General features: G+C 40.0%; 1 protein-coding gene across 1 annotated transcript in view; it reads left to right on the forward strand.

Annotated features, from left to right (window-relative positions):
* Positions 1–287: 287 nt before the first annotated feature.
* TSPAN13 (tetraspanin 13) overlaps positions 288–24099 on the forward strand; it is a 32633-nt gene continuing 8821 nt past the window's right edge. The window contains exons 1-4 of the mRNA XM_081146817.1: positions 288–745; positions 21644–21811; positions 22444–22524; positions 23459–23572. Coding sequence (XP_081002943.1) covers positions 683–745; positions 21644–21811; positions 22444–22524; positions 23459–23572 — 426 coding nt within the window. The 5' untranslated portion in view covers positions 288–682. The remainder of the gene's footprint in view (positions 746–21643; positions 21812–22443; positions 22525–23458; positions 23573–24099) is intronic.

Genomic DNA, 24099 nt, shown 5'->3' on the forward strand with positions numbered 1-24099 from the left:
TGAGAGCAGCAGTGATTTCATTCTCTCCTTTCACTCATTACTTATCTGCCTCCCCCCTCCCCCCTCCCCCCAACTTCATTCTCTCTTTTAAATCTCCGACATTCACTCATTTAGTGATTCATTTATTTTGCCTCCCTTCCTCCCTTCATCAATCGAAACAAGGCTCGGGGCTTAATTTTTCAATCTCCTTCAACGTGGTGCCACGTCACCGCGGGGCGGCGGCGGGCGGCGCGGTCACGTTCCGCCCCGCGGGCCCGGATCTCCGCGGGGCCCGCCCTCCGCGCCTCACCTGCTCCGCCGCGCGCCGCACGCGGCCGAGTCCCACGCCGGGCCCGCGCTCCCTCTCCCCGGCCCGCCGCTCCGCCTCCCCCGGTCCCGGCGGGCTGAGCGCCCGCATTTGCATATTCCTACCTTTGTTCCCCGCTGGCGGCCAATCGGCGCGCGGGGCGAGGCGGGGGTGCTGGGCGGGGCTCGCGCTCCAGCCGCAGCGGCCGCAGGTTCCCGAGCGGGTCGCCGCCGCCCAGGGCGCGCCGCGCACTGTTACCCCAGCGCCCGGCCCCGCGCCGGTGTCCGCGCCGCTCTCCCGCCTCGGCCAGGCCCCGGAGGCAGAGACAAAGAGACCGTCCCGGAGCGTCCGCCGGCGCCGGCTTTACCTGCGGCTGCCGGGAACCCAGGCGCCAAGATGGTTTGCGGGGGCTTCGCGTGTTCCAAGAACTGCCTGTGCGCGCTCAACCTGCTCTACACCGTGAGTAGCCGCAGCCCTCGCCGCCGGCCCGGGGCTTTGCACCTGCCTGCTGCGGGCTCCCAGGCTCCCCTGCCTGGCCCGCGAGTCCCGTCCTTCCCCCCACGCCCCCTCGCCGTCTTCCCACGCTTCACGCGCGGGGGGCCTCGCCCTCGGCCCCCGACGGCGGCCCGGCGCTGGCCGCAGCCTCCGCCTTCCCCGCGCGGAGCCGCGCTCTCGCCGCCCCGCCCCTCACCCACCGCCGGGTCTTTCGGTCATCCGACCGGACCCTTCGGACACTCGCTCCCGGCCTCCCCCCCATCTGAGGCGGGCCCCGGAGGCTGGAGAGCCGCCTGGGGTCTGAGGACAGTTGTGCAGAATAGCGTGACCCGAAAGTGACGAGGGGGCCTGTGCCCCCTGCGCGTCTGGGTTGGCTCCCCGGGCTCCTGCGATCTTCGTTGAGGCCACCGAGGAGGTTCGCAGGATGTCCGCGGCTTCCGAAGTTTGTTTCGTGTTTACATAAAGGGATGTCTTTTTTTTTTTTTTGGCCAATTTTTTTTTCTCATACTAGATGCTTTTTCCATATGCCTCCCCTTTTATCAATAGCCCAGCTCCATTTTAAACGAAACCTTTCAGTAAATACGCGCGCCTCCACCCAACCTTAGCCTGGGCCTTTTCGTTTTCCGGCTGCAGATTTTTGAGGCTCTGTGATTTTTGAGGCTCAGTTCTGGGTGAGCCGGAGGGTGGGAGAGCAGGTTTCCCTTCAGCGATTGCGCACCGCATCCCAGGCTTGACCAAGTACGAGATTTGCGTTCATCATACTGACATCCAGCCCCGGCAAGGGGTATTGTTTCAATCCATAAGGTAACAGACCAGAAGGGTCTCAGTAAGTGTACATGGCTGTAGATGGTGAGTCAGGAGCAGAACCCAGGCCGTGGAGTCCAGATCTTTCCCTAGGCTTCTATTCTATACCAGATGGAAGGTACTTCCTCCTCTGTCATCATCTCTTCACCATATAGTCCTGCTTCCTTCTGTAAATACTCGTGGCGTTTTGCAGCATCCACCCTGAAAATAAACCCAGCTCCCCTGCAAGAGCAGTGAGCTAGGTCATCTGCACAAGCTTAGGTTACATCTTTGGAATGGAGAGGCTGCCTTGTGGTCACCAACAGGAGAGAGAGGCAGGGTCAGTTTACCATTACTGGTCCTTTGTACGTAAACAGGATTGCAAAGCTTTGAAGGCCGGACAGCAGCTGGAATAAAATACGCTTTTCTGGTTAGGAATTTAATCAACATGGTCCCTAATGGTAGGCTTAGGGAAAACAATCCTAGAACACCTCATCCTACAGATCCTTGTAATTGGAGATCCATGGCAAGTTTCAGATTAAAATCTACCTTTGTCTTAACTGAAGCATGCTTATCTCATTGATTATTTATAAGTAAATGCTGACCAGTTCTCCAGGTATTTTCTTTATTAGCATGAATGGTCTGCTTAGAACTTCAGATTCATCATTTTGTGCCCTGACCTCTGCCACCCCCCCAATGATTAGTCACCTGTTCACCAGACACTTAGATTTATAGCAGCTGTTTACACATGGTACAAGGCCTACTTTGCATACTTACTTGACTGAGATGTCTGTACATAATGTGCCATATGTGTATTTTTTAAAAGGCAAGTTATTTTTAAATCTAATCTTATTGTTTTCAAATTATATCGTTTCTAGTTGTATTTACTGTGTATTAGGAAAGCAAGAAGAAAGGAACATAGTAAGACTTTTATACCTGTTCTAAATTATTGACCTTCAAAGTGTATCTGTTGATTTTAATAGCTATGCAGTAAAACTTAATTAATTGGGAAATCACAGGACTATAAAAATGGTTAGCCCTTGTAAATCCTAGGCTTTGTAGACAAAAGGATCTTTCTTTAAATGAATTAGTGTCTACTTCTTATACATTGTGAACAGGCTAAAATAATTTCAGCAGTTTAAGTTGGAGATGAACAAAAGTTGGACCAGCTCTTAAATAGATGAGAAGTGTGAGATGGTTGGGGCAGGGTTGAGATTGAAGATTTGGGAGATTTTTTTTAAGGCAAGAATAGGAGGATCCTTAGGTAGGTTCCGACCCCACCTGAGCCACTGTCTCTAACATATGCTTGAAATTGCAGGATTAGGCCTGAAGTCATTTCTAAAAGTGCTTAGTAAAATCAGATTATATAAGGAGTGGCAGGGGTAAAGGCCAAGGCATGCCATGTCATCTCTCATGTGTTGAAGCATTTTCTTGAGGAACTTAGGACTCTACCAGCCAAACTGTCCCAGTACTCAGGTGGCCTGCTAATTAGCCTTAGAGCGGAAATTCTGATCAGTTCAGAAAGCATGTCACTAAAATAGGTTGGAAGGAACGTTTCCCAAACTTGTCATGGGCATTTGATCACTAGACGAAGGTGCAGTTGGTTGTTGTTGTTGTTATGGTTTGGTTGTTTTAATTAATAGGATACTTAGTAGTGAGCAACTTTAAATGAAGTGAATATAAACAATTTATAAGTATGGGAAGAAAGGAAGAAGCTAATCTCATTGTGCTCCTTTATGGTGTTATAAGAAAGAGAATGACTTGCTTCAGAGTGTCCCACATTTAAAGAAATTGAAAGTTTCTTCTGAGTACCTACTATGTGCTAAGCACGGTTCTCAGTCTGGGAATACAACAGTGACCCAAACTGGGCTATAAAAGCAATATGCTTTTATTAAGCCTCTTTTTCACTTACTATATTTTCTACATATGATCTCAAGAGCTTTATTCATTGAATAAACATTTGCCTACTGGGTGCAGTCTGCCAAAACTGTGGGAAGTAATAAACTCATACATAGGCAAGTACCTATTCAGTGGAGACAGGATCTAGTTGAGATTCACAGAGTGAGAAAATTAAATGCTGTATATGGGAGCAACTGCCTTTAGGTGACATAACATTTAGGGGAGATCTTGTGGGTTAGAGAAATTGGGGGAGTGAAGGTATGATTGTATTGGGGAAATGCAGAAATAATATGGGTCTTCTTTTTTTACACTGTTTTGGATAGAAATACAAATTAAAAGTACTTTGAGTAAATGGTTTATTTTATCTTTAATAGTTTTAAAAATAATTTTGATTGAAAATATTTTGACCAATAGGGATAAACAACTTTTTAAAAATTATACTTAGTGATTTATGGGGAATTTTAGGGAATATTAAATAAATAATGTGTTACAATATGTATAACATTCTGAAGATTTACAATATATCTCCTTATGCTCCTTAAGCAGAGAAAAGACTTTTAGGAATGCACTATTGAGATAATATGTAGTTGAGATTATATGTAGGTTATATATGTAGTTTTAATTAAGAATGTAAGGAACAGAAAATAAGTTAAAATGTGGTCTTAAAATGAAAAAGGCAGTTTCAGAAGTTTCAGATTTGTGTCTTTTCCCATAATCATTCTTCTAAAATTTTTCTAAGTTTGTTTCTATTGATTTTTTCAGTTTTTTTTCCTGTACCTTTGAGTGCTTTGGTAAAAATTCCCATGCAGCATCAAAAATTATACTGATTTCCTTTCCTTCTGAGATACATTGTAATACCTCTCACATTGGGATTGTCTTCAAATAGGTAAACATACCATCGTTATCAGATAAAAACATGTATCTATGCAGTTTACGGGGAGAGAAGGCACTGGCTTCAGCAAGAAAACTCAAGTTTGAACACTAACTCTACAACTTTCTTGGAATGTAACCTTGGGCAAACAGTTTATTTGAGTTTCAGGTTTTGTTGGTTTGTTTGTTTGTTTTCATTTATAAACTGGTGATATTTTTACTCTCCCCTTTTGGGGTTGTAGTAAGGATAAAAGGAGAAAATGTGGATAAGTGCTGTGGATGCACTACAGCAAAAAGCGTTGTTACAGCTTCCAGGTGGAAAAGTTGAATTATTTTAAATTTCTGAATTACAAACTTGCATGTTATCATGAAGAAATTTTCAAACTATTGGGATTTCTAAAAGTAACAGGTAGTGTTAACTCATGCAGTCCATAGGGAGATAATCTTTAATTTTCAGCTGTAAAGAAAAAAGAAAAAAGACTGAGATGTGGTGAGTATAAATTTGGAATGATTTACCTGATTTTTTTTTTTTTTTAGTCCTATTGTGGTTATTAGAGTGCTCTAATTTTGTTCAATTTCATCTATAAAATAAATGAAAAATACTAGTACTTAAGCCAAAGAAAAATCTAGTTATTGCAATTGCTTTCAAATTTTTGCATTTACCATTTTTCAAAATTCTCATCATCATTTTTTTCAAATTATTTTTGTTTGATATTTTAGTGTGTGGTTAGGTTTATGTTCTTTATCTCTCTGCCCTTGTTCAAACTACTGAATGAATTTAAAATATTAAAGTGGTTGCTGAATATTTACTTGCATCTTGAATTTAAAAATGATTCATTATTTACAGAACCTAGAATTTTCACATGATGCTGTTGTGTTGATATTTATAGTCAGCCTTTGTGCCAATTACGCTTGTAGCATTTCCTAACTTTTGATTTAAAAACACAGTGACAAAAATGTGCCATTTATGCCGTTTCTCACTTGAAATGAGGTTATTGACTTTCTCAAAGTTTAACTACATAATTAAGAGGCATTTACAAAGAAACAGTTTTGGGAAAAATTGTATTTCAGCCCATGTTTGAAAAGTGAGATGTGAACCTCTCGGTGGCTTGATTTTACATAAGTTTTAGGCGATTTAAACGTGGACCATCACTGTGGCTGGGTTGGTTGGGCGTCGTCCCAGGCACCAAAACGTCACTGGTTCAATTCCTGGTCAGGGTACCTGCTGGGGTTGTAGGCTTGGTCCTTGGTGGGGGGCGTGCAGGAGGCAGCCAATTGATGTTTTGCTCTCACATTGATGTTTCTTTCTCTCCCTCTCCCTTTCTCTTCTCTAAAAATCAATAAAAATATATATTTTAAAAGCAGGCCTTTCAAACACATTTGAATTATTGGTGAGAACAGGCTAAGCTGAGTTTCGCTTCCCTTTTTTCAAATCACGTTTCACCTGAACTCATCCTCCAGACTGTCTCACCATGGTAAAATGAATAATCTAATCCCACTTGTAGTAATGGCTGGAACTCTTGGAAAATAAACCCAAATTCTTTAGCACGCCGTTCATGATCTGTCACCGTCTACTCCTCCCATCTGCGTCCCGTTACAGATTTCAGCCACAGAGGATTCCCCACGTACTTTGCCCTTTCTCACCTTTCTGTCTCTGCTGATCCTCCACTGACAACCTACAGTGCCTTGCTCTGTCTTTGTAAAGTTACTCACATAGACCTTTTCTTTCCTTTGTGAGAATGAGTCGTTTCCGTACATTTTCACTTGAGAATCTTAATACTTGAATACCACCCCAGACTAATTGAATCAAGATTCAGGGAGAGGGGGAGAACATGTGATTATTTTTAAAAAGAGCTTTTTAAAATAGCTTCCTAGCTAACTAGAAATTACAGTGAGGGCAGAGAGCCCAAGTTGTAAGATTTTGTTTGACTTTGACTTTGCCATTGACCATACCAATACTCCATATTGTACATAGCTGTGGGCTTGCTTTTCCCCAGCTAGACCACTAGCCTTCAGTTGGCAGAGGTCATAGCTTCCTGTTTGCTGCATCCTTCAGTGAGTAGCATTTTTTAAAACACAGAACCCCTATATTCTCTAAATACTTGATTTGAATTTACAGAATTGGCTACCCCCTTTCGCCAGAGGTCAAACGTACCTAATGGTATATAAAAATGATAATTTGATCAAAATTAAATCTGGAAGACAGCCAGATATTTAAAGACATGAAAGTTATCATCGGGCTAAAAATAATAAAAAGTAGGACTGACTTTTATCTATCTACTATAGAATCTAATATGTTTCTTGAAATTCTCTTTTTTTCCTTTCATTGTGGGCCAACCTTCCATATACTTCTGAGGTTTTCTGGAAACTTTTCCCAGCTTCCTATAAAACTGTACTATAATCATAGTTGGCTAGGATTTTTTATATTATTAGTCTACTATGTTATTATTACTCTAATATAAATGTATTATCAGATGAACTCAAATAACTTTCTTCTGTTTGTTCTAGTAATAAATATTGATTGGGCATCAACAGCAGTGAACAAAATCAAACAGATTTCTGGGAAAGTATTTAAGGACGTGGGTATGGCTTTTGAAAAGAGTCTGAAGGAGTATTCCTGGTTTATGCAAGGGACAGAGTAAGCAGAGTGGAGTAGGTAGGAAATGACACAGAGAAGTTCTGGGACCCAGATTATGAAGGGTCTTCAGAGCACTATAAGGACTTTGTGCTTTTACACCGAGTGAAATTGGTGCCTTTGGACCTGATTTTCATTTAATGGATTGTCTGAATTGAGAATAGATTATAGATGGCAAAAATGGAGGCAGTGAAATCACATATAAAGCTATTGCGGCAATTTAGGCAAGAGGTGATGGCAGCTTGGACCAGTATGAGAGCATTGGAAGTAAGTGAAATAGTCAGATTATGGGTATATTTTCAAGATGGGGTCAACATAATTTTCTGATGGATTGGAATGGGGTATGAGAGAAAGAGATGAGTCACAGATTACTCATGATTTGTGGCCTAAGCAACTGGCAGGATGGATCTGCTCTTAATGGGAATGGAGAAGACTGTGGGTGGAGAAGGTTTTGGGAAGAAAATAAAGGATTCATTATTAGGTGGGATGCCAATCAGATAATTAAGTGGAGATCTGAAGTAGCAGTTAGACTAACAACAATGGAGTTCAGGGGAGAGAAATAGCTGGAGGTTTAAAATCAGGGAGCCATCAGCATACAGAATGGTATGTAGGGTTGAGACTGAATGAAATTAAAACAAGTTAGGGAGCATAGATGGAGACAGACAGTGGTCCATGGATTGAACCAAGGATGCTCTTACAGTAAGAGCTGTGGGAGACAAAGAAGAGCCAGCAAAGGAAGGAGCCAGCCTGAGAAGGAATGACTGGTCAGGTAGGAGGAAAACCTGGTAAAGTTTGGTGTACTAGAAGCCAAGTGCAAATTGTTTTAACAGGACAGAATTGAAATCTGTGCCAAATGCTGCTAAGTAAGATGAGGTCTACGACTTGATACTTGAATTGATCAATGAAGAAGTCACTAAAAAGACAATTACCCTTTTATTTTTCATATTATAGACTATCTGCCCCTCAACAATAAAGATCTGCTTTCCTGAGTGCCCAGCGTAGCCCTGGCATATGGTTGGCATCTAGTTAATTGAATGAAGGAATTGCTTCAGTGCTCTTCAGCCCATAACTCCACTTGTCACCCAGACTGCTCCAAAGAAGTTTGTTGGCAGCTGTGGGTGCCATCTCCAACTAGGTATCCTTGGAGAATGACAAGTCAAGCTCTTTTACTTCCGATTTCTTTTGTATAATTTCCTCTCAGCAGTGTTTACTTTGTATTTTGTGCCTATAAGTATAAAATAATCTTCTTGGTACCGTGGAGAACAAAGAAGAAAAATATGTGACAAAGGCATGGTAGGCTTCTGGTGTCATTTGAAGAATGAAAATGAAGAACTGAGGTCTTGGCTTCAACACTAAATGTCTAGATGTTTAGCAATATCTAGATTTATTTATAGAATTTTCAAATTTCCATCCAGATGTTTGGCATCGTAGAAACACATACTTGGTCACTGCTGACTTTTTCTTTAGTTTTCCACATTTTAGGCAGAAGTTCAGAGGAACCGTTCAGTCTTCAAGTGTAATTCCTCATTAGGAATGTTGAACCATATAGAGGGCAGATCGACTGGGGCCTTTGTTTTCTTAAAGGGTCTTTTATTTATTTTTAGAAAGGGAGGAAGTGAAGGAGGGAGAGAGAGAAAGAAAGAGAAACATCAGTTGGTTGCCACCCGCATGCACCCCAGCCTGGAATTGAACCCACAACTGGGGTATGTGCCCTGACTGGGAATTGAGCCCACAACCTTCCTGTGCCTGGGCCGATGCTCCAACCAACTGAGCCACACCAGCCCGGGCTGGGGCCTTTGTTTTCTTTATACATCTGTAGATGCTGTTACTGTTACATTTTGGTGCTGTAATCCTTCTAAATCTTATTACTGTTTTAAATTTCTCACCTTCCACTACCACCACCACATCTCTCTTGCTTTTGTGCTGACAAAACATTTTTGAATCATTTAGTGACAGAATTGAGCCCAGTTTTTTCAAATGTTGTACATTCCTCTTTCATCTTCAAAGTTAATTCATTTGCTCTGGTAGAATTTGGATGCTCAGAAAAGAAAAATGTAGCTGGTGTAGAAATAACTCAAGTATTTCTTTGCATCTTGTTTTTGAAACGTGGATAGTTGATGAAAGAATGAACATCTTTTATGGGTTTCAGAGAGAAAGAATATTCTGGAACATCATTAGCCTGGATTTCTTCCCCGCAAATATTGTATAGATAGGGAATAAGCATTTGCTGGCCCTTACAGCATAACGAGTGATATCATGAGTTCTTTCACCCAGCAGTATATTTTGAGTCATCTGTGCCAGGCACTTAGCTGGGTGCTGGGACTATCAGATCAACATGTGCCTTGATTATATGGCACTCACAGTGCAGAAGAATTCACAGTATGGCTGGAGGTGGGCAAGAGTGACTCATGAATCACCTCAGAGGTAATCCAGGCCCTTTGCATTCTTGGACTTGTCAACCTGGGATTTGGACTTTATGCTAAGGTTCGAAACACAAGATAGCCAGTGTGGATATGATCTGATCTTATTGACTTAAAAAAAAAGACCATCAAAGACCCACCATATTAGGAAGAGAGCCCAACTGTAGGTAATAGAAACCCAGTTACTGCCGCTCAAAATACTAAGCTTTATTATTTTCATATAGCAGCGTGTCCACAGCAAGTGTACAATTCCTGCATGTTCCCTAGTCCTAGTCTTCATCTGTCTTCCAGCCCCGTCATCCTTGGCATGTGACTTTCTTCCTTGTCACCAAATTACATCTGCAACTTCAGGCCTCATGATTTTTTCCGTCCCCGAAGAAGGATGATGCTATAAAATGCTTTCACCTTGTAAAGTTGAGTCTTTTTCGGGGGGTAGTGGGTACAGCTTACCTGAGGTATTGACATACAGTAAGCTGCCCATTAAGGTATAAATTTGCTGAATTTCGACATATACATACACCTGTGAACCTGTCACCACATTCAAGACCTTGAACATATCCGTCACCCCCCGAAGTTGTCTTATCCTCATTTGTAATCACTCCCTCTGCTCCCAATCTGCAGGCAACCGTGGACTTGCTCAGCAGTACAATGTAGGCTGGAGTTAAGTTTGGTACGCTTCGGGAGGATGTTGGCAGAAAGAAGGTGGCCTAGGATATTTCTCTGGCTCACTGATTCCCTTGTTTTGGAAGGTGGTCACAGTGGTGAAAGTAGTCAGAGTCAAAGCAAATTTGCAGGTATTAACAAAAATTGTGATAAGCACTTGCAAAATGGAGCTCATATTAACCAGAATTCTTCATGGGTTATAGATGATTTCAAAAGTATGTGTTAAGTTAGCACAAACTCTTAAAAGAAATATAATTGGACAGCCAGTAGTCGGCTCATTAAGTATGGCTGGATCAAGGGGCTCAGGAAAGGTCAAGACTCTCTTGCTCCTTCTATCATTTCTCAGCTCGCCTTGTCTCTGCTTAGATTATTTTTGAGGCTAGATCTTCACATGTGCAAGATGGCAGAATCAATTTTAATTGTCCTTATAGTTTGCTATGCCAGAGGAGCCCATTTTTTAAATCTTTCTATCTCCCTGTGTTTTCACATGGGACTTACTGATTGACCCTATTGGTTTATGGACCCATCCCATGGATCAATCACTGTGGATGGGAGAATGACCAGTCATGATCGATAGGCCTAAATCTTGTGTCTCTCTTGCTGGTAGTGGTGGGAGGGGGCTAGTGAGACACTATGATTAAGAGTTTTACAAGAGCCTGACTGGTGTGGCTCAGCAGTTGAGCATCAGCCTATGATCCAGGATCCAGGAGATGTCAGTTCGATTCTCAGTCAGGGCACATGCCACCGTTGCGGGCTCGATCCCCAGTAGGGAGCATACTGTCTCATCATTGATGTTTCTCTCTCCCTCTCCCTTCCTCTCTCTGAAATTAATAAAGACTTTTTTTTTAAAAAAAGAGTTTTGCAAGACACGTATATGCTGGGTTGTAAAAGCAACAGATGTCCACTACAGAGGTCACTTCTCTGGGCCACAGAATTGGGGTTCTTTTATCCCCAATTCTAAAATATTCTGACAGCTCCTTCTGTATTTGAAAGGGTTTGTGCAGTGGTTTAATACTTCAGCCCCCACTGAAGCTAGATTATAAAGAACATTATGCACAACATGCTTTTCTCTTTGTTCTGTAGTGGCCTTGCACACATCAACCCAGAAGGTGCACAGATACATGTTTATTAGTCTTAAACAATTCTGTTTGCTAGAGCCTTTACAAAGGTAAAGGCTCTTCAGAGTAGAATTTTTTGCTCCCCTACTCCAGGCAATGCACTGTGTGCTTGTGTGTGGATGTAGGTGTATGTGACAAAATTTCTACGACAGGTAAAGCAAAAGCACAGAATGAATATGGCAGCTGACTAATAGAAAAGTCATGTGTCTTAGAGGACTTTATGTGCTCTTCCCTGTGACTGGGCAGCCAGGTCTAATAGGGAGTAAGTTAAAGTGACGCTATTCAAATGCATCTCGATCTGGCTACAGAGAAAACAACTATGATTTCTTAGGCGGTATAATATTGTCTTTAGTATTATATCTCAGTGCTAAAAATTATTTAGCTATATTGTTAGGCACTATGATATGATCCTACAGGGAGAAAAAAATGCACCAAGCAAAAAACTTGCCACAGTTGGGCCTGAGTCATTGGGCCTGCCATTCTGCTACTCTGATTTATCGCCTCTGAAATGAAGGGAGTTGATTAAAATCACTGGCTATAGCTTTGTGCCTCGGTGTTCTGGGCTCTCTCGTGAGCCTTGACTGAGAATTGCTGTGTCCTTTCCACTAGTGCCCTCTGTTCTTCACCTTCATCACAGTCTATCCGTGTGTACACAATGGTTTTGCCTCGGTCTCCTCCTGTGAGGATTTGCTTGGGGAAGCAATGCCAGTTGTAGACACTTTTATAATCTTGCTTTGGCGTGATTATAGTTTTTGTAATCTCTCTTTGAAAAGCTCTTTTCATGATTCACTTTTCTTTGTTTTAAAAGAGAAAACAGGAAAGGCCGTGCTTCCTGCTCATAAAAACATTGCTATCAACAAGATAACAGATCCATAACCTGTTTTTATCAGCATTCTGTCTCAAAGGAAGGAAACTATTTGTCATAGGTCTAAATTTACTTTCTATTGCAATTGTCTCATAAGGAAACTGTTATTGTTGAACAAAAGATTCTCGCAGTTTCTAGGTCTACCAAGTTCTAGTGACAAACAGAGGCTTTTAAATTATACAGTTAGAATTAATTTTATTGGAATTAACAATGTTTAGATCACTAGTTTGGGAGACTTCATTATAATCCTCTTGTATTCAAAATTACAAACCAACCATAACATATAATTATCACTACTCAGAAATAGTTTAATTGTTATCTTTAAAAGTTCCCTTTATAGTAAAAGTTAAAGAGACTGATAATCAGATCTACTTAGAGGCATAAGTCTTCAGGTGTTACTTCCATTTTAAAAAGTGAATTATGACTACTTGGGGGACTCTTGTTACAATGTGTTGAAAACACTGGTTACATGCAAGAACACATCTATGTTGTTTTCAATTTTTTAAGTAAAAAAACCTAACATATTTTGGGGGTTTATCAGAAAATCATTAGCTCAAATAAGTTTATGTTTCAACAGTTTCATTGTTGTAGTAATACATTCAAAATCTGTTTTGGGTTGGACAGTTAAGTCTGTCTTCCCTCCCGCCTTACAAATGAGAATGTATATTTGTGTGTGTACATGTGTGCGCGCGCTTGGGAATTGGGTATGAGAAGGGGTGATAGGGTGGCGTCTTGTTCCACATGTAAGAGCACCCAAGTGTGATAAACCTAGTGCTCTGCTTTCTGTCATAAATAAGAGGAGGTGCAACGAATTATTGCCCACTGACTTCAGGTTCTTTATCACCTTCATGCAAAAGCCTTTCTAATCCCTAAATGGAGCAGATTATAGGAGAGATTGTGGACAGGACCTGGAGATGCACAGTTAGGAATTAATGTGAAATGTTTGGGAGACAAATGAGATCTTGATTTAAATAGCTGTGTTCTGGGGAAATAGTGAGAACAAAGGCTGGGTGAGGAAGGCCGACCAATCTACAGAGGGAGGCAAAGCAGAAGAATTTAAAATTGGTGTCCTAGTAAGAATGGGGTTGTTAAGTTTCCGAGGCTAGTTTTAATCAGAAAATATTTCTGGAGTAGGCTCTGTGAACCCAACAACCTGATTTCACAGATGCTAGTGCTGTGCCGCTTCTCTTTCTCTTTAAGAAGTTAAATGTTATAATACAGCTATCACTCTCCCCATCCCATTTCCCATTTTTCTCCTCTCAGAAGTAGTCGCCACCCTAAAGTCAACATCTGTCACTTCCATGCATGTTTATATATTTATGACAATTTGACCTATTAATCAACGACAAAGAATATATATAGTATTGTTTTTTTGTTTTTGAAAACTTATACATATATACCTATGTTTTATCAATATTTATACAATTTGTTTAATTTCTTTTATGTTTGAAATGTAAATGTATCAACTTAATAGAAATGGATCAAATCATGTATAATATACTGTGTGATCACAGCAGAGTTTATGAATTCCCTAGTCATGGTGTTGAGGTTTTCAATTTTTTACTATTATAAACAAGGCTGCGGAAATCCTGATCTGTGTCTAGTTGGGGACATGGTGTTTCTCTTGGATTTTAACCTAGAAGGAGAATTGCTTGCTTGGTAAGGGATACATATCTTTAATCTTTCTAGGTGCTGCCAAATTGTCCTGGAAAGTGGCCACAACAGTTTACACTGAGGTCTAGTACTCCGCATTCTTGGTGTCATCAGGCTTAATTTTTACCAATCAAGTGCATGTGAGATGGTACCTCATTGTTGTAAAATTTGTTTTCCTGATGTATAATGAAATTTGACATCTCTCATGTGTTCATTGGCCTTTTGGATTCTTTTTCAGTGAATCGCCTCTTAAATTAACTTGGACCACTTTTCAGTGTGCTTTTTGTCCTTTTAAATTGATTTGTAGGTGTTCTTTAATATACATGTGTGCTGGAAATATCTTATAGTCCTAGACCTATCCTACATGTGTCTGGTGTTTGTTATTGTATAGAATTTAAAAATTTTAGTGTGAGGTGTAATGTGGTAGATAAAACACAGGATCTGCAACTAGACGGCCTGGGTTCATATCCGGGTTCTTTTCCTTCCTTGCTGTGTAACCGTGGGCAAATTACATAATGCCTCTGTGCACGACTTTCCCCATCTGGAAAATGGAGGCAACAGTACTACCTATTTTTTGTTGTGAAGATTAATAAATGTAAAGCACTTACAATACTCTCTTGTACATAGTAAATGCAAAGTTACTATTATACATGCTTTTGGAGTTCTTGTTTAAGAAGAATTTCTTAACCACAAAGTCAAAACATTTTTCTGTATTTTTTCCTAAAAGTTTAAATTTTGCTTTTTATATGTAGGGTTTAAATCTATGGCGTGAGGTAGGGACTACTACTGTTCATTTTGAAAATGAGAAGGTAATTGTCATAGGGCTATTAATTAAAGAATTAAATTTAATTCTGATTTAGAATTTCATATCTCTCCAAGCCCACACTGTTCACTTATTTAGATCTGTGTCAGTTCCTTGGTTTTAATTACCGAACCATTAAAATAACTTCTGATATTCGTTTGGATGATTTTTAGCTTCTTTAATTCTTTTTAGTTTTATTTACTAATTTTAAAACTAAAACATATCCAGAAGATGTAGAGTCAGGTTCAGTTTTTCCAGAGCATGGTGAAAACAGCAACAAAGGCAGAGTTTGGAACAGTTAGATGTAACCTTTGACAAAGGTTAATTTGCCACTTGGAGCATTTCTTATGCACCGTGCTGGTGACAGTGCACCAGACTGAGAAAAAGTGAAGCAGATAACACGTCTTTCTCCTTAATCTTAAAAATGTTTATAGCTCTTTGGTGACAGTTATTCTTCTATGTAAATTAATGGACCATTGTATAACGTTTCACTCAAAACCTTATTGAGACTATGACTAGAAATTAAAGTTGTAGGCAAAATTGGAGGTAAATTGATGCTTTAGTTTCAGAAACATGAAACTAAACCCAGGAACATGATATATCTCTTTGTTTAATTGAGGTATTTTTCATGTTCTTTAAGTCATTTCACAGTTTTCTCCCTGAAGCTCTTGTAATACTCTTGTTAGATTTACTTATATGTACCTTATATTTTGGCACCTATTAACAAATTCCATCCTAAAAATGCATTGACATTTTTTGTGATGCATCAGTATGCTATTGATTTTTGTATATTGATCCTATTTATAGCAACTGTTCTGGTTCTTACCATTTTTAATAATATTTGCATTCTCTTGGGTTTCCTATGTAGAGACTCCCATTATTAGAGTAATGACAACTGTGTTTCCCCCTCATCTTTGTTCTGTGTTCACCCTCACTCTGTTGCCTAAGACCTCCACTACAATGCAAGTAGGTATGGTGACAGCTGGCACCCTTGTCTTAACTCCTGAATTTTGAAAGAAATATTTTTCAGGTTTTATCATTAGGGATGATTTTTGGTTTTGGTTTTTGATAGTTATTCTTTATCAGTTCAGGAAATTTGGGGAGATTTACTCTTTTTTTTTTTTTTCTTAAAAAAATAATTTTGCTGAAGGTTGCCAATTTTTTTCTTTTTAAATGAAGCTTCATGTATCCTTCCTCTTACATGTTTCTCTTCTTTCTGTTTTCATTGGAGTTGCTCTGTTTGGCTCTTTTTCAGGTCTGCATTTTAAAATATAATTTTGGTGGTTTTTTTCCATGTTGTTTTTATCCCCTTTATCTTTTTTAGTGAGTTTAATTTTAGTCTTATTTATTTGGTTCTATTACCTCTAGTTCTTGGGAATGCTAATTCTTCTTTTGCATCAGATTTTTTTCCTTATGTCTTTTGTGATTTTTGATTGACAGCAAAGTTTTTATTTATATCTTTGGGAATGGTATCAGGACTGGGATTTAGAAGGGCCCCTTCTGAGTCATTTTGGATTTGTTTCTGTGAGTTTTTCTCGCCTAGATTCTATCACAGACTGCAATCAGTTTTTATCTAAATTGCTTTGCTTGAAGGTTGCTGCATGCCTGGATAGTGTACATTTAGACTCCAGACATGGGCATGGTAGGCTTGGTATTTCTCTTTCTGGCAGAAGGCTTTTTGAAGTGACTCAAAAATCTTTGCTCTCTTTCTGGGTGTAATGGTATAGTTTTTCTATAACCCTATACACTGAAAATACAGCTTTCTGGAGGTCCTAGCTATGCTAGGGTCTTAGTTCCACTTCCCAATTCTGCCTGGTTTAAAACTCAAGTCATTCCCCTTTTAAGGGACTGTTGTGATCCAGGAAGTCCCTGCCACCCTCCCCTGGGCCCCCACAGCACCAGTTGTATGCTTTTATTTCTGACTTTCAGTTCTCCCTTCCTTTCTGGCCTGTGGGAATTTCTCATAGTTTCCCTGTGCTCAGCTATATATTTAAATTAAATGTTACAGCCTTTTTCAATGTTTTAAAGTATTTGTAGCAGGAAGGATTCTCTAGTAACTCAGTTGCCCATGTTCCCAGAACCCTCTGTGGTTGGCTGAATAATACCCCTCTCCCCACAACTGTGCATATCCCAATCCTTGGAACCTATGAGTATGGTACTTCATATAGCAGTTGAGATAGAGCAATTACTCTGAATTATCTGGGGGAGACCTGTGTAATCAGAAAGGTCCTTGTAAGGGGGATGCAGGAGAGTTTATGCAGAGAAAGAGATGTGCTTAGGGAAGCAGGTTGTAGTCTTAAGAGATCTGAAGATGCTACAATCCTGCCTTTGGAGATGGAATAGAGGGTTGCAGGCCATGGCATGCAAGTGGCTTCTAGAAGCTAGAAAAGGCAAAGAAATGGATTCTCTCCTAGAGCTTCTAGAAGGAACTCAGCCTCATTGACACCATGATTTCAGCCTAGTGAGACCCAGGTTCCGTGTTGGACTCTGAGCTCCAAAATTGCAGGAGAATTAATCTGTGTTGTTTTAAGCCACTAAGTTTGTGGTAACTTGTTAAAGCAACAACAGGAAACTGATACCCTCTCTAATGCTTTTGAAGGAGGGGTGCCTGGTATTAGTGATGAAGAGACTGAAAACTATATTAGACACACAGCAGAGTGAACTCAATGAGGAAGAACTCTTGACAGGGATATGCAGAAGGGTGTAGCCTTCTTTCTTCCCCTACCTAGAAAAAAATAGCACAGCAGAAATACTTGCAGTGTTCTAGATAATGTTTCCAATAATAGCATAACGCCTAGCCTGAGAACCGAAACTTCTTGTAGAAGGGATAAAATGTCCCCCACCCTTTTAGTTGTAGACATTATTTTTCAAAGGGGAAAAGATTCTCATTATGAACCAGCCTGTAAGTTGGTAGCTGGGAGAGCAGAGAACACTTTTCTCATTTTGCTGAAATGCTGCTGTTGTAAATAAAGGGTTTGGTTTGTAGGTTGGGGCGAGGGGTGGGGGCGATGCTGACAGGATACCTGAATACTTCTCTCCAGTTGCATGGTAGGGATGCCTTTGGTGGTAAAATATCAGGCAGCTTTCTGTAGCAGTTAGAGGTTCCTGACTTGTCCAACTCTAACTATGTGCATTGTTCTGTGTTAGTTTCCCAGGGCTGTGGTGACACTTTACCACAAATGTAGTGGCTTAAAAACGACAGAAATTTGTTCTCACAGTTTGGAAGACCAGAAATTTGAAATTGAGGCGTCAACAGGGTTATGACTCCCCCTGCAGGTCCTGGGGGAGAGTCTGTTCCTTGCCCCTTCTATCTTCTGGTGGCTGCCGACATTCCTTGTCTTGTGGCTACATCAACCTCTGTCTCTCCTTACGTTGCCGCGTCTTCTCTGTGTGTCCTTCTAATCTCCCACTGCCTCTCTCTTATAAGGGTATGACGTTTAGAGCCCACCCAATAAACCAGGATAAGTTCCTCTTTTTAAGACCCTTAATTTAGTCACATCTTTTGCCATATAAGATACTATTCATTCTTTTGCTATGTGAGGTAATAGTCACATTTTTCAGCCTACTGCCTGTTCCTTTGCTGTACCTTTGCAATGTTCGGCCTGTTCTAGTTATCTGGGTGTTTCGGATTATTGCTCTGAACTCTGACCCACCTTTAGAAAATCTCTGACATAGCCATTATTTGTAGCAAGTTGGTTTTCTGCTACACTGACTTCTGGAACAAGAGTCAGCAAACTACAGCCCACAGGCCACATCCATTCCACTGCCTATTATTGAATAGCTTGCCAGCTGAGAATGGTTTTACATTTTTAAATAGTTGGGGGGGGAAAATCAAAGGAATAATATTTTTGTTACATATGAAAATTATATGAATTTAAATTTCACGTCTTCTTTAAGTGCTGTTGGAACCCTGCCCTGCTCATTTATGTGGTTATTTTCTGTTGCTGCTTTTCTGTTGCAGTCGAATAGTTGTGGTAGAGACCCCATGCGATCCACAAAGCCAGATGGTCCATATCTGGCCCTTTACCAAGAAAGTTTCCAACCTTTGTTCTAGTCGGGATGTCTTGTCTTTGGTTTTAGTGCAGAGTGGGCACCAACCATTTGTTGATGAATATTTCACTCGTGGTAAGAATTTCATTAATGTAATAAGGATTTGGTATGAGTCCCAAAAGAGTTCTTTAAAACTATGGGGTTAGAAGAATTTTATGTATTTCTGAAGCATTATTTATGCTTCAGAACTTTTTGGCTCTAAGACTCAAATAAAGAAATACAGAGTGATAGTCCTGTCCTGCCCCTGAATTTAATTGAATTAAGAAATGGAGATCATATCCAGGACTGGAAGTTGGCATATGTGCTGGTTCATTTTATATGTCAGCTTTGCTAGGCTGCGATGTCCAGATATTTGTGCGAACACTAGTCTAAATGTTGCTGTGAAGGTATTTTTTTAGATGCGATTAACATTTGCACTCAGTTGATTTTAAGTAAAGCAAATTACCTTCCATATTGTGGTCTTCATCCAAAATATGAAATATGAAAGCATTCAGAACAAAGACTGAGGTCTCCTAAGGAAGAAGAGATCCTGTCCAAAGACTGTATCGTGGAGATAAGACCTGAATTTCCAACCTCCCACCCTGCTCTACAAATTTCAGACTTGCCAGTCCCCACAATTGCATGAGCCAATTCCTTAAAATAAATCTCTTTCTCTTTCTCTCTAAATATATATCCCACTGGTTCTGTTTCTCTGACTGGTACCGCAGGTCTCTGCTGTGTTGGGCTGGTGTGGACCATCTTCAGTGTTTGGCATCACGATGCAGTGAGGATGCTAAGCATGGCCCTCTGTCCTCACTAAGGGGAGCCTGTGCCTGCATCATCTTGCCCTTCTCGCTTCCCACCCCCTTCAGGCTTCTGCCTTTTACACCTCCTGAAAGGAAACGTGTTATATTTGGATACCGCAGAGTCAGAAATGAGCTCACTTGTGATGGGGCAGAGAAGACTTTTTCTCAACCCAAGGTTGTTAGAAGTGGTGAGAAGATTGTGAGTGAAATGATAAAAATGAGACAGAAGCAAATGGACCTGCCGATAAGAAGCCAGTTGAGAAAATGAGAGGGACTATGCAAATTTCTGGGTGAACAAATTTGCGAGAATTTTCTCTCCTCTCCCCCGCCCTCCGAAAATGAAAGCTTTCTGTGTGTACTGACTGCACTGGAGGACAAGTCCATGTAGCTCCTTAACTTTGTTCTCTCATGCTTCCGATCATTTCTTTCATTCTCAAGTTTTGCTTTTTTGTAATAAAAGAAGAAAAATTCAAATAGATGCAGTATTTGTCAGCATTTATTCATTTGTCTTGTATCTCTACATGTGTATGAAGTTTTATACGTCAAGACATTTGAAATTTGTGTCCAGTAAACTATGATTGCATGTATACAAAATTATACATTTGAGTATAAAAAGATTCATTGGAATGAGTGGTGATTTTTTTTATTTTTTATTTTGAAAGAAAGTTTTTATTAGGATGGTGGGGAGAGTGACTGGGGAGGGGGAAGGAACGGGGGGGAAGGGTCATTGGGGAGAAAAAGGGACGTCTGTAATACTTTAAACAAAAATAAAAATTATTAAAAAAAACAAAAAAATCAACGTGAGACTACATAAAATGAACTGTGGTGTTATCTGCGATGATACTTAATTTGTTCTTGTGTGTATGATATTTTATGGTAAAATAAAAATATATGTATACGTCTCATATACATATCACTTACATAAATTAAAAAAAAAAAAGTTTTTATTAGGCCTTGAAATGGTGCTAAAAAGTGTATTTTATTCATTTTTATTTCTCCCAACTGGGTATTATCCTGTCAGCTTGTTGCAGGAAATGGTCGACTGTCCATTGAATTGAAGATGCTGTCTGCCTCCTGTCTCCCAGCCCCACGCTTCCCACATACCTGCTTAAACCACATCTTCTATCAGCTAATTATAATCTTACATGGAATGCTACTTACTTGCGTGTTATTTTAAAGAAATAATTGTAACTTTGCGTTTTATGGGTAATGACCGATTTGAGAGGCATGTGTGCTATCTTTTCACTTGGCTTAGTTTAATAAATATATAAATAAAATGACTGGAATATAAAATAATTTCTTCTTACTCAGGATGCCATTTTTACTCTGACTATATAAAATCTGTTCCACTCTTTCCATCCTAAAAGTTCTAATGGTCTCTCTCCATAAAGTAGGCCCTTGAACAACGCAGGGGTTGGGGCACCGACCCCCACACAGTTGAAAATATGCGTATAACTTTTGACTCCCTAGCACTTAACTACTAACAGTCTACTGTTGACCAGAGGCCTTACTGATAACATAGGCATCTGATTAGTAAATATTTTGTGTGTTGTATGTATTATATACTGTATTCTTATCATAAAGTAAACTAGAGAAAAGAAAATGTTATTAGGAAAATAGTAAGGGAGAGAAAATACATTTACAGTACTGTAGGTATTTATTGAGAAAAGTCTGTGTATAAGTGGACACACACAGTTCAAGCCTGTGTTGTTCAAGGATCAAGTGTATGTGAATTCTAATAGAATAGATAATGACACCTAAAGCAATTTATTTCAGCAACAACTCTGTGCAAAACTTGTTCTCAATGACCAGGTTCTGTGATAGGTTCTGGGAAGATAAATGAAAAGATGGGGCCGGGGGGCTCCTTACTCTCAAGTTGGCCGGAGAAGGGTGAGATTAATTTGGTTTGTTGGGGACATGAAAGGCATCACAGAGGTTACAGTCTAACCGGACTCTGATGGAAAGATAAATGATTTCCATGTGAAGAAATCAGTATGTTAGAATGAAATGTATTGGAGTCTAGAAGTTTTACATGTGCCATTATTTCAAAAACTTAAGTAGAAATCAGTTAGACTTAGTATAAACCAGAGGACCTCTGTGGCTCCATAATAATTTTATAGGTTATGGTTAGTTTTTTTAAAGCGTGACTGAAGATTGATACAATTCGTTAGAAGGATACTATCTGCTGAGATCTTGTGTACATTCTAGTATTGAGCATTAGCATTCATGTGTAAGGTACTAAGCCGGTGCCTGAAAAATGTTCGTGATACTGTTATATCAAACTGACGCTCCCCCCCCCCCTTTCGTCTGTGCCTGCAGCTGGTGAGTCTGCTGCTCATCGGCATCGCCGCGTGGGGCATTGGCTTCGGGCTGATCTCCAGCCTCCGGGTGGTCGGCGTGGTCATCGCCGTGGGCATCTTCCTGTTCCTGATCGCCTTGGTGGGGCTCATCGGGGCTGTGAAGCACCACCAGGTGTTGCTGTTCTTTGTATCCTTTCCTAAAAGGGGGTTGTTTTGTACCCCAGTTGGGTTTGTTCTTTCTTTTATTGATTACTCTTTAATAACTACAACTAATTTAAAATTATCATTAGGAAATTGTCAGAAGCTCCTAGCAGGCCCCTGTGCGTGTCTTAGGGCGAAGCCATTGTGCGCCTGCGTCTTCCTGCTCTGCTCTGCACATCGCGAAGACTGCGATTCGCAGGTTCAGTGCAGTTCTGTTCATGTGCTGCAAGCTCAGCTACACTGAACCGATTCAGAACCCCTTGACCCTTTCCAGCATGTTAATATTTGGTCGAGAATTTTACAGCCATATATCTATTTTTATTTCCTGTTCTATATATGTAAGAATTTTATGTTAATCTCAATGAAATTCTTAGAGGTTAGCTTTTAGTTAAATAATTATCATTAAATAATTATATGTTGTCAGTATTTTTCTATACGAACTTACAGCTACAGTGTATTATCAAAATAATAATTATGTGTATTCTATTTGAACTTTCTCTAAGTTCCACTCATTCGGTTTTCTGGGTGAATTCCTTCTAGTGCATTCTAAAATTGTCAGTCCCTCTGTTTTACGCTGATTTAAGAGTGTCAAGAAATGACCTTAACTTTAATTCTCAGTACATGATCATTCTCTTGCTTGTATTTATTGTTCAGTTTTCTGTATCGTGTGCTTGCTTAGCCCTGAACGAAGAACAACAGGTAAGCAAAGGCTTTTCTCTTCTGTTTTATTATGCACATAGTATGTGTAGGGGAAAAAGGGAAGAAATCAATGGAATATAAAATAATCTTACGCAGGATGCCATTTCACTCTATATAGCTAAACTCTTTTGTTCCTGATTGCATTAGTCCCGTGGTGTTCACCCTTTTTCATCTCATGGCAGACATAAACTAATTACTAAAATTCTGCGGCACACCAAAAAATTATTCTATTTTTTGCCAATCTGACAGAAAAAAATAGGTTTCATTTTGATTCATTTACACCGGACAGCTATTGTTGTCTTGGCTCTTGTTATTTTTTCACTTGACAACTTAAGGGAAGAGAGGTCAGTGTCTCTGACTAAAGAGTCAGGTATTGCATGTTTTAAAAATTCTTGTGACGCACCAGTTGAAAAATCACTGCATTAGTGAGGCTGATTGGAACCCTAAAACCGTTGCTGTATTTTTGCATCTTTTAAATAGGATTTTGCCTGTCCTGGGTAAAAAAGTGATAATGCTAACAGATGTTCACCTCATCTTTCCTCACCACTTTGCAATGAAACATTTACTCCAGAATGTTTATGGTTCCATGCCAGCAATTAATTCTTTCAAAGTAATTTGTAGAAGCATATGGGTCTCAGTCTTGGGGCAATGGAAAATTTTCCTTGTTACACTCTGAGGATTATGCCTTTCGACCAAGTGGTTCTTTTGAATTGCATGTAAAATTTAAGACTTTTTATTCTTGGGATAGAAACAGGCTTTTTATTTTGCCTTAATTTTTGTTGCACATTGAGGTATAACCCTTTGAAAAGTTTTAATGATCTTATAAAGAGTATTTACTTTAGGTACACACAGTATTAAAAATTTCAGGCTGTAGATTTATATGTTTTGTTCAGGGATGACACATTTTAATGTGTATGTTCAATGGATTTTCTAGGGTCAGCTTCTGGAAGTTGGTTGGAACAATACAGCAAGTGCTCGTGATGACATCCAGAGAAATTTAAACTGCTGTGGGTTCCGAAGTTTTAACTCAAATGACACCTGTCTGGCTGTAAGTACAAAGTATAAAATGTTTTTTGGAGATATATCACATCCATAGGAATAATGATGAACGGAAGGAGTGGACTTGCTCACACTGAATTGTATTTTAAAAATGCTTTACATATGCCTAAATTATATTCCATGTACACTGTGGTGTCATTTGTCCTCAAATATCTACTTCTGAGAGTACTGAATACTCCAGGGTCCTGCCAAACACAGATACTTTCAGTTCTTTGTCCCTAATTCCTTCCCATTCAACTCCTAGAACAAGTTGTGAAAGAGACATAACAGCAGATCAGCCTTAGAGATCAGAGGAGGTATCTAAATATCTTTGTTTTGAAACATATCAGAGCGGTAGGTGGTCTGTACTAAATTGGGCTTTTTAATTACTAAACATCCCCAAGGTGGAGGACACATGGAACCTTTTCTCTCTCCCTTCTTCCCTGTCACAACTTCTTGCTTTTTCTCTTTGGGAGCTGAGCTAGCGATGGACCGATGAGAGCCATCCTTTAGTCCCAGGCCAGACCCGTGACCTCA

This window comes from Miniopterus schreibersii, assembly GCF_964146895.1.
Source record: "Miniopterus schreibersii genome assembly, chromosome: 9".
Classification (NCBI taxonomy): domain Eukaryota; kingdom Metazoa; phylum Chordata; class Mammalia; order Chiroptera; family Miniopteridae; genus Miniopterus; species Miniopterus schreibersii.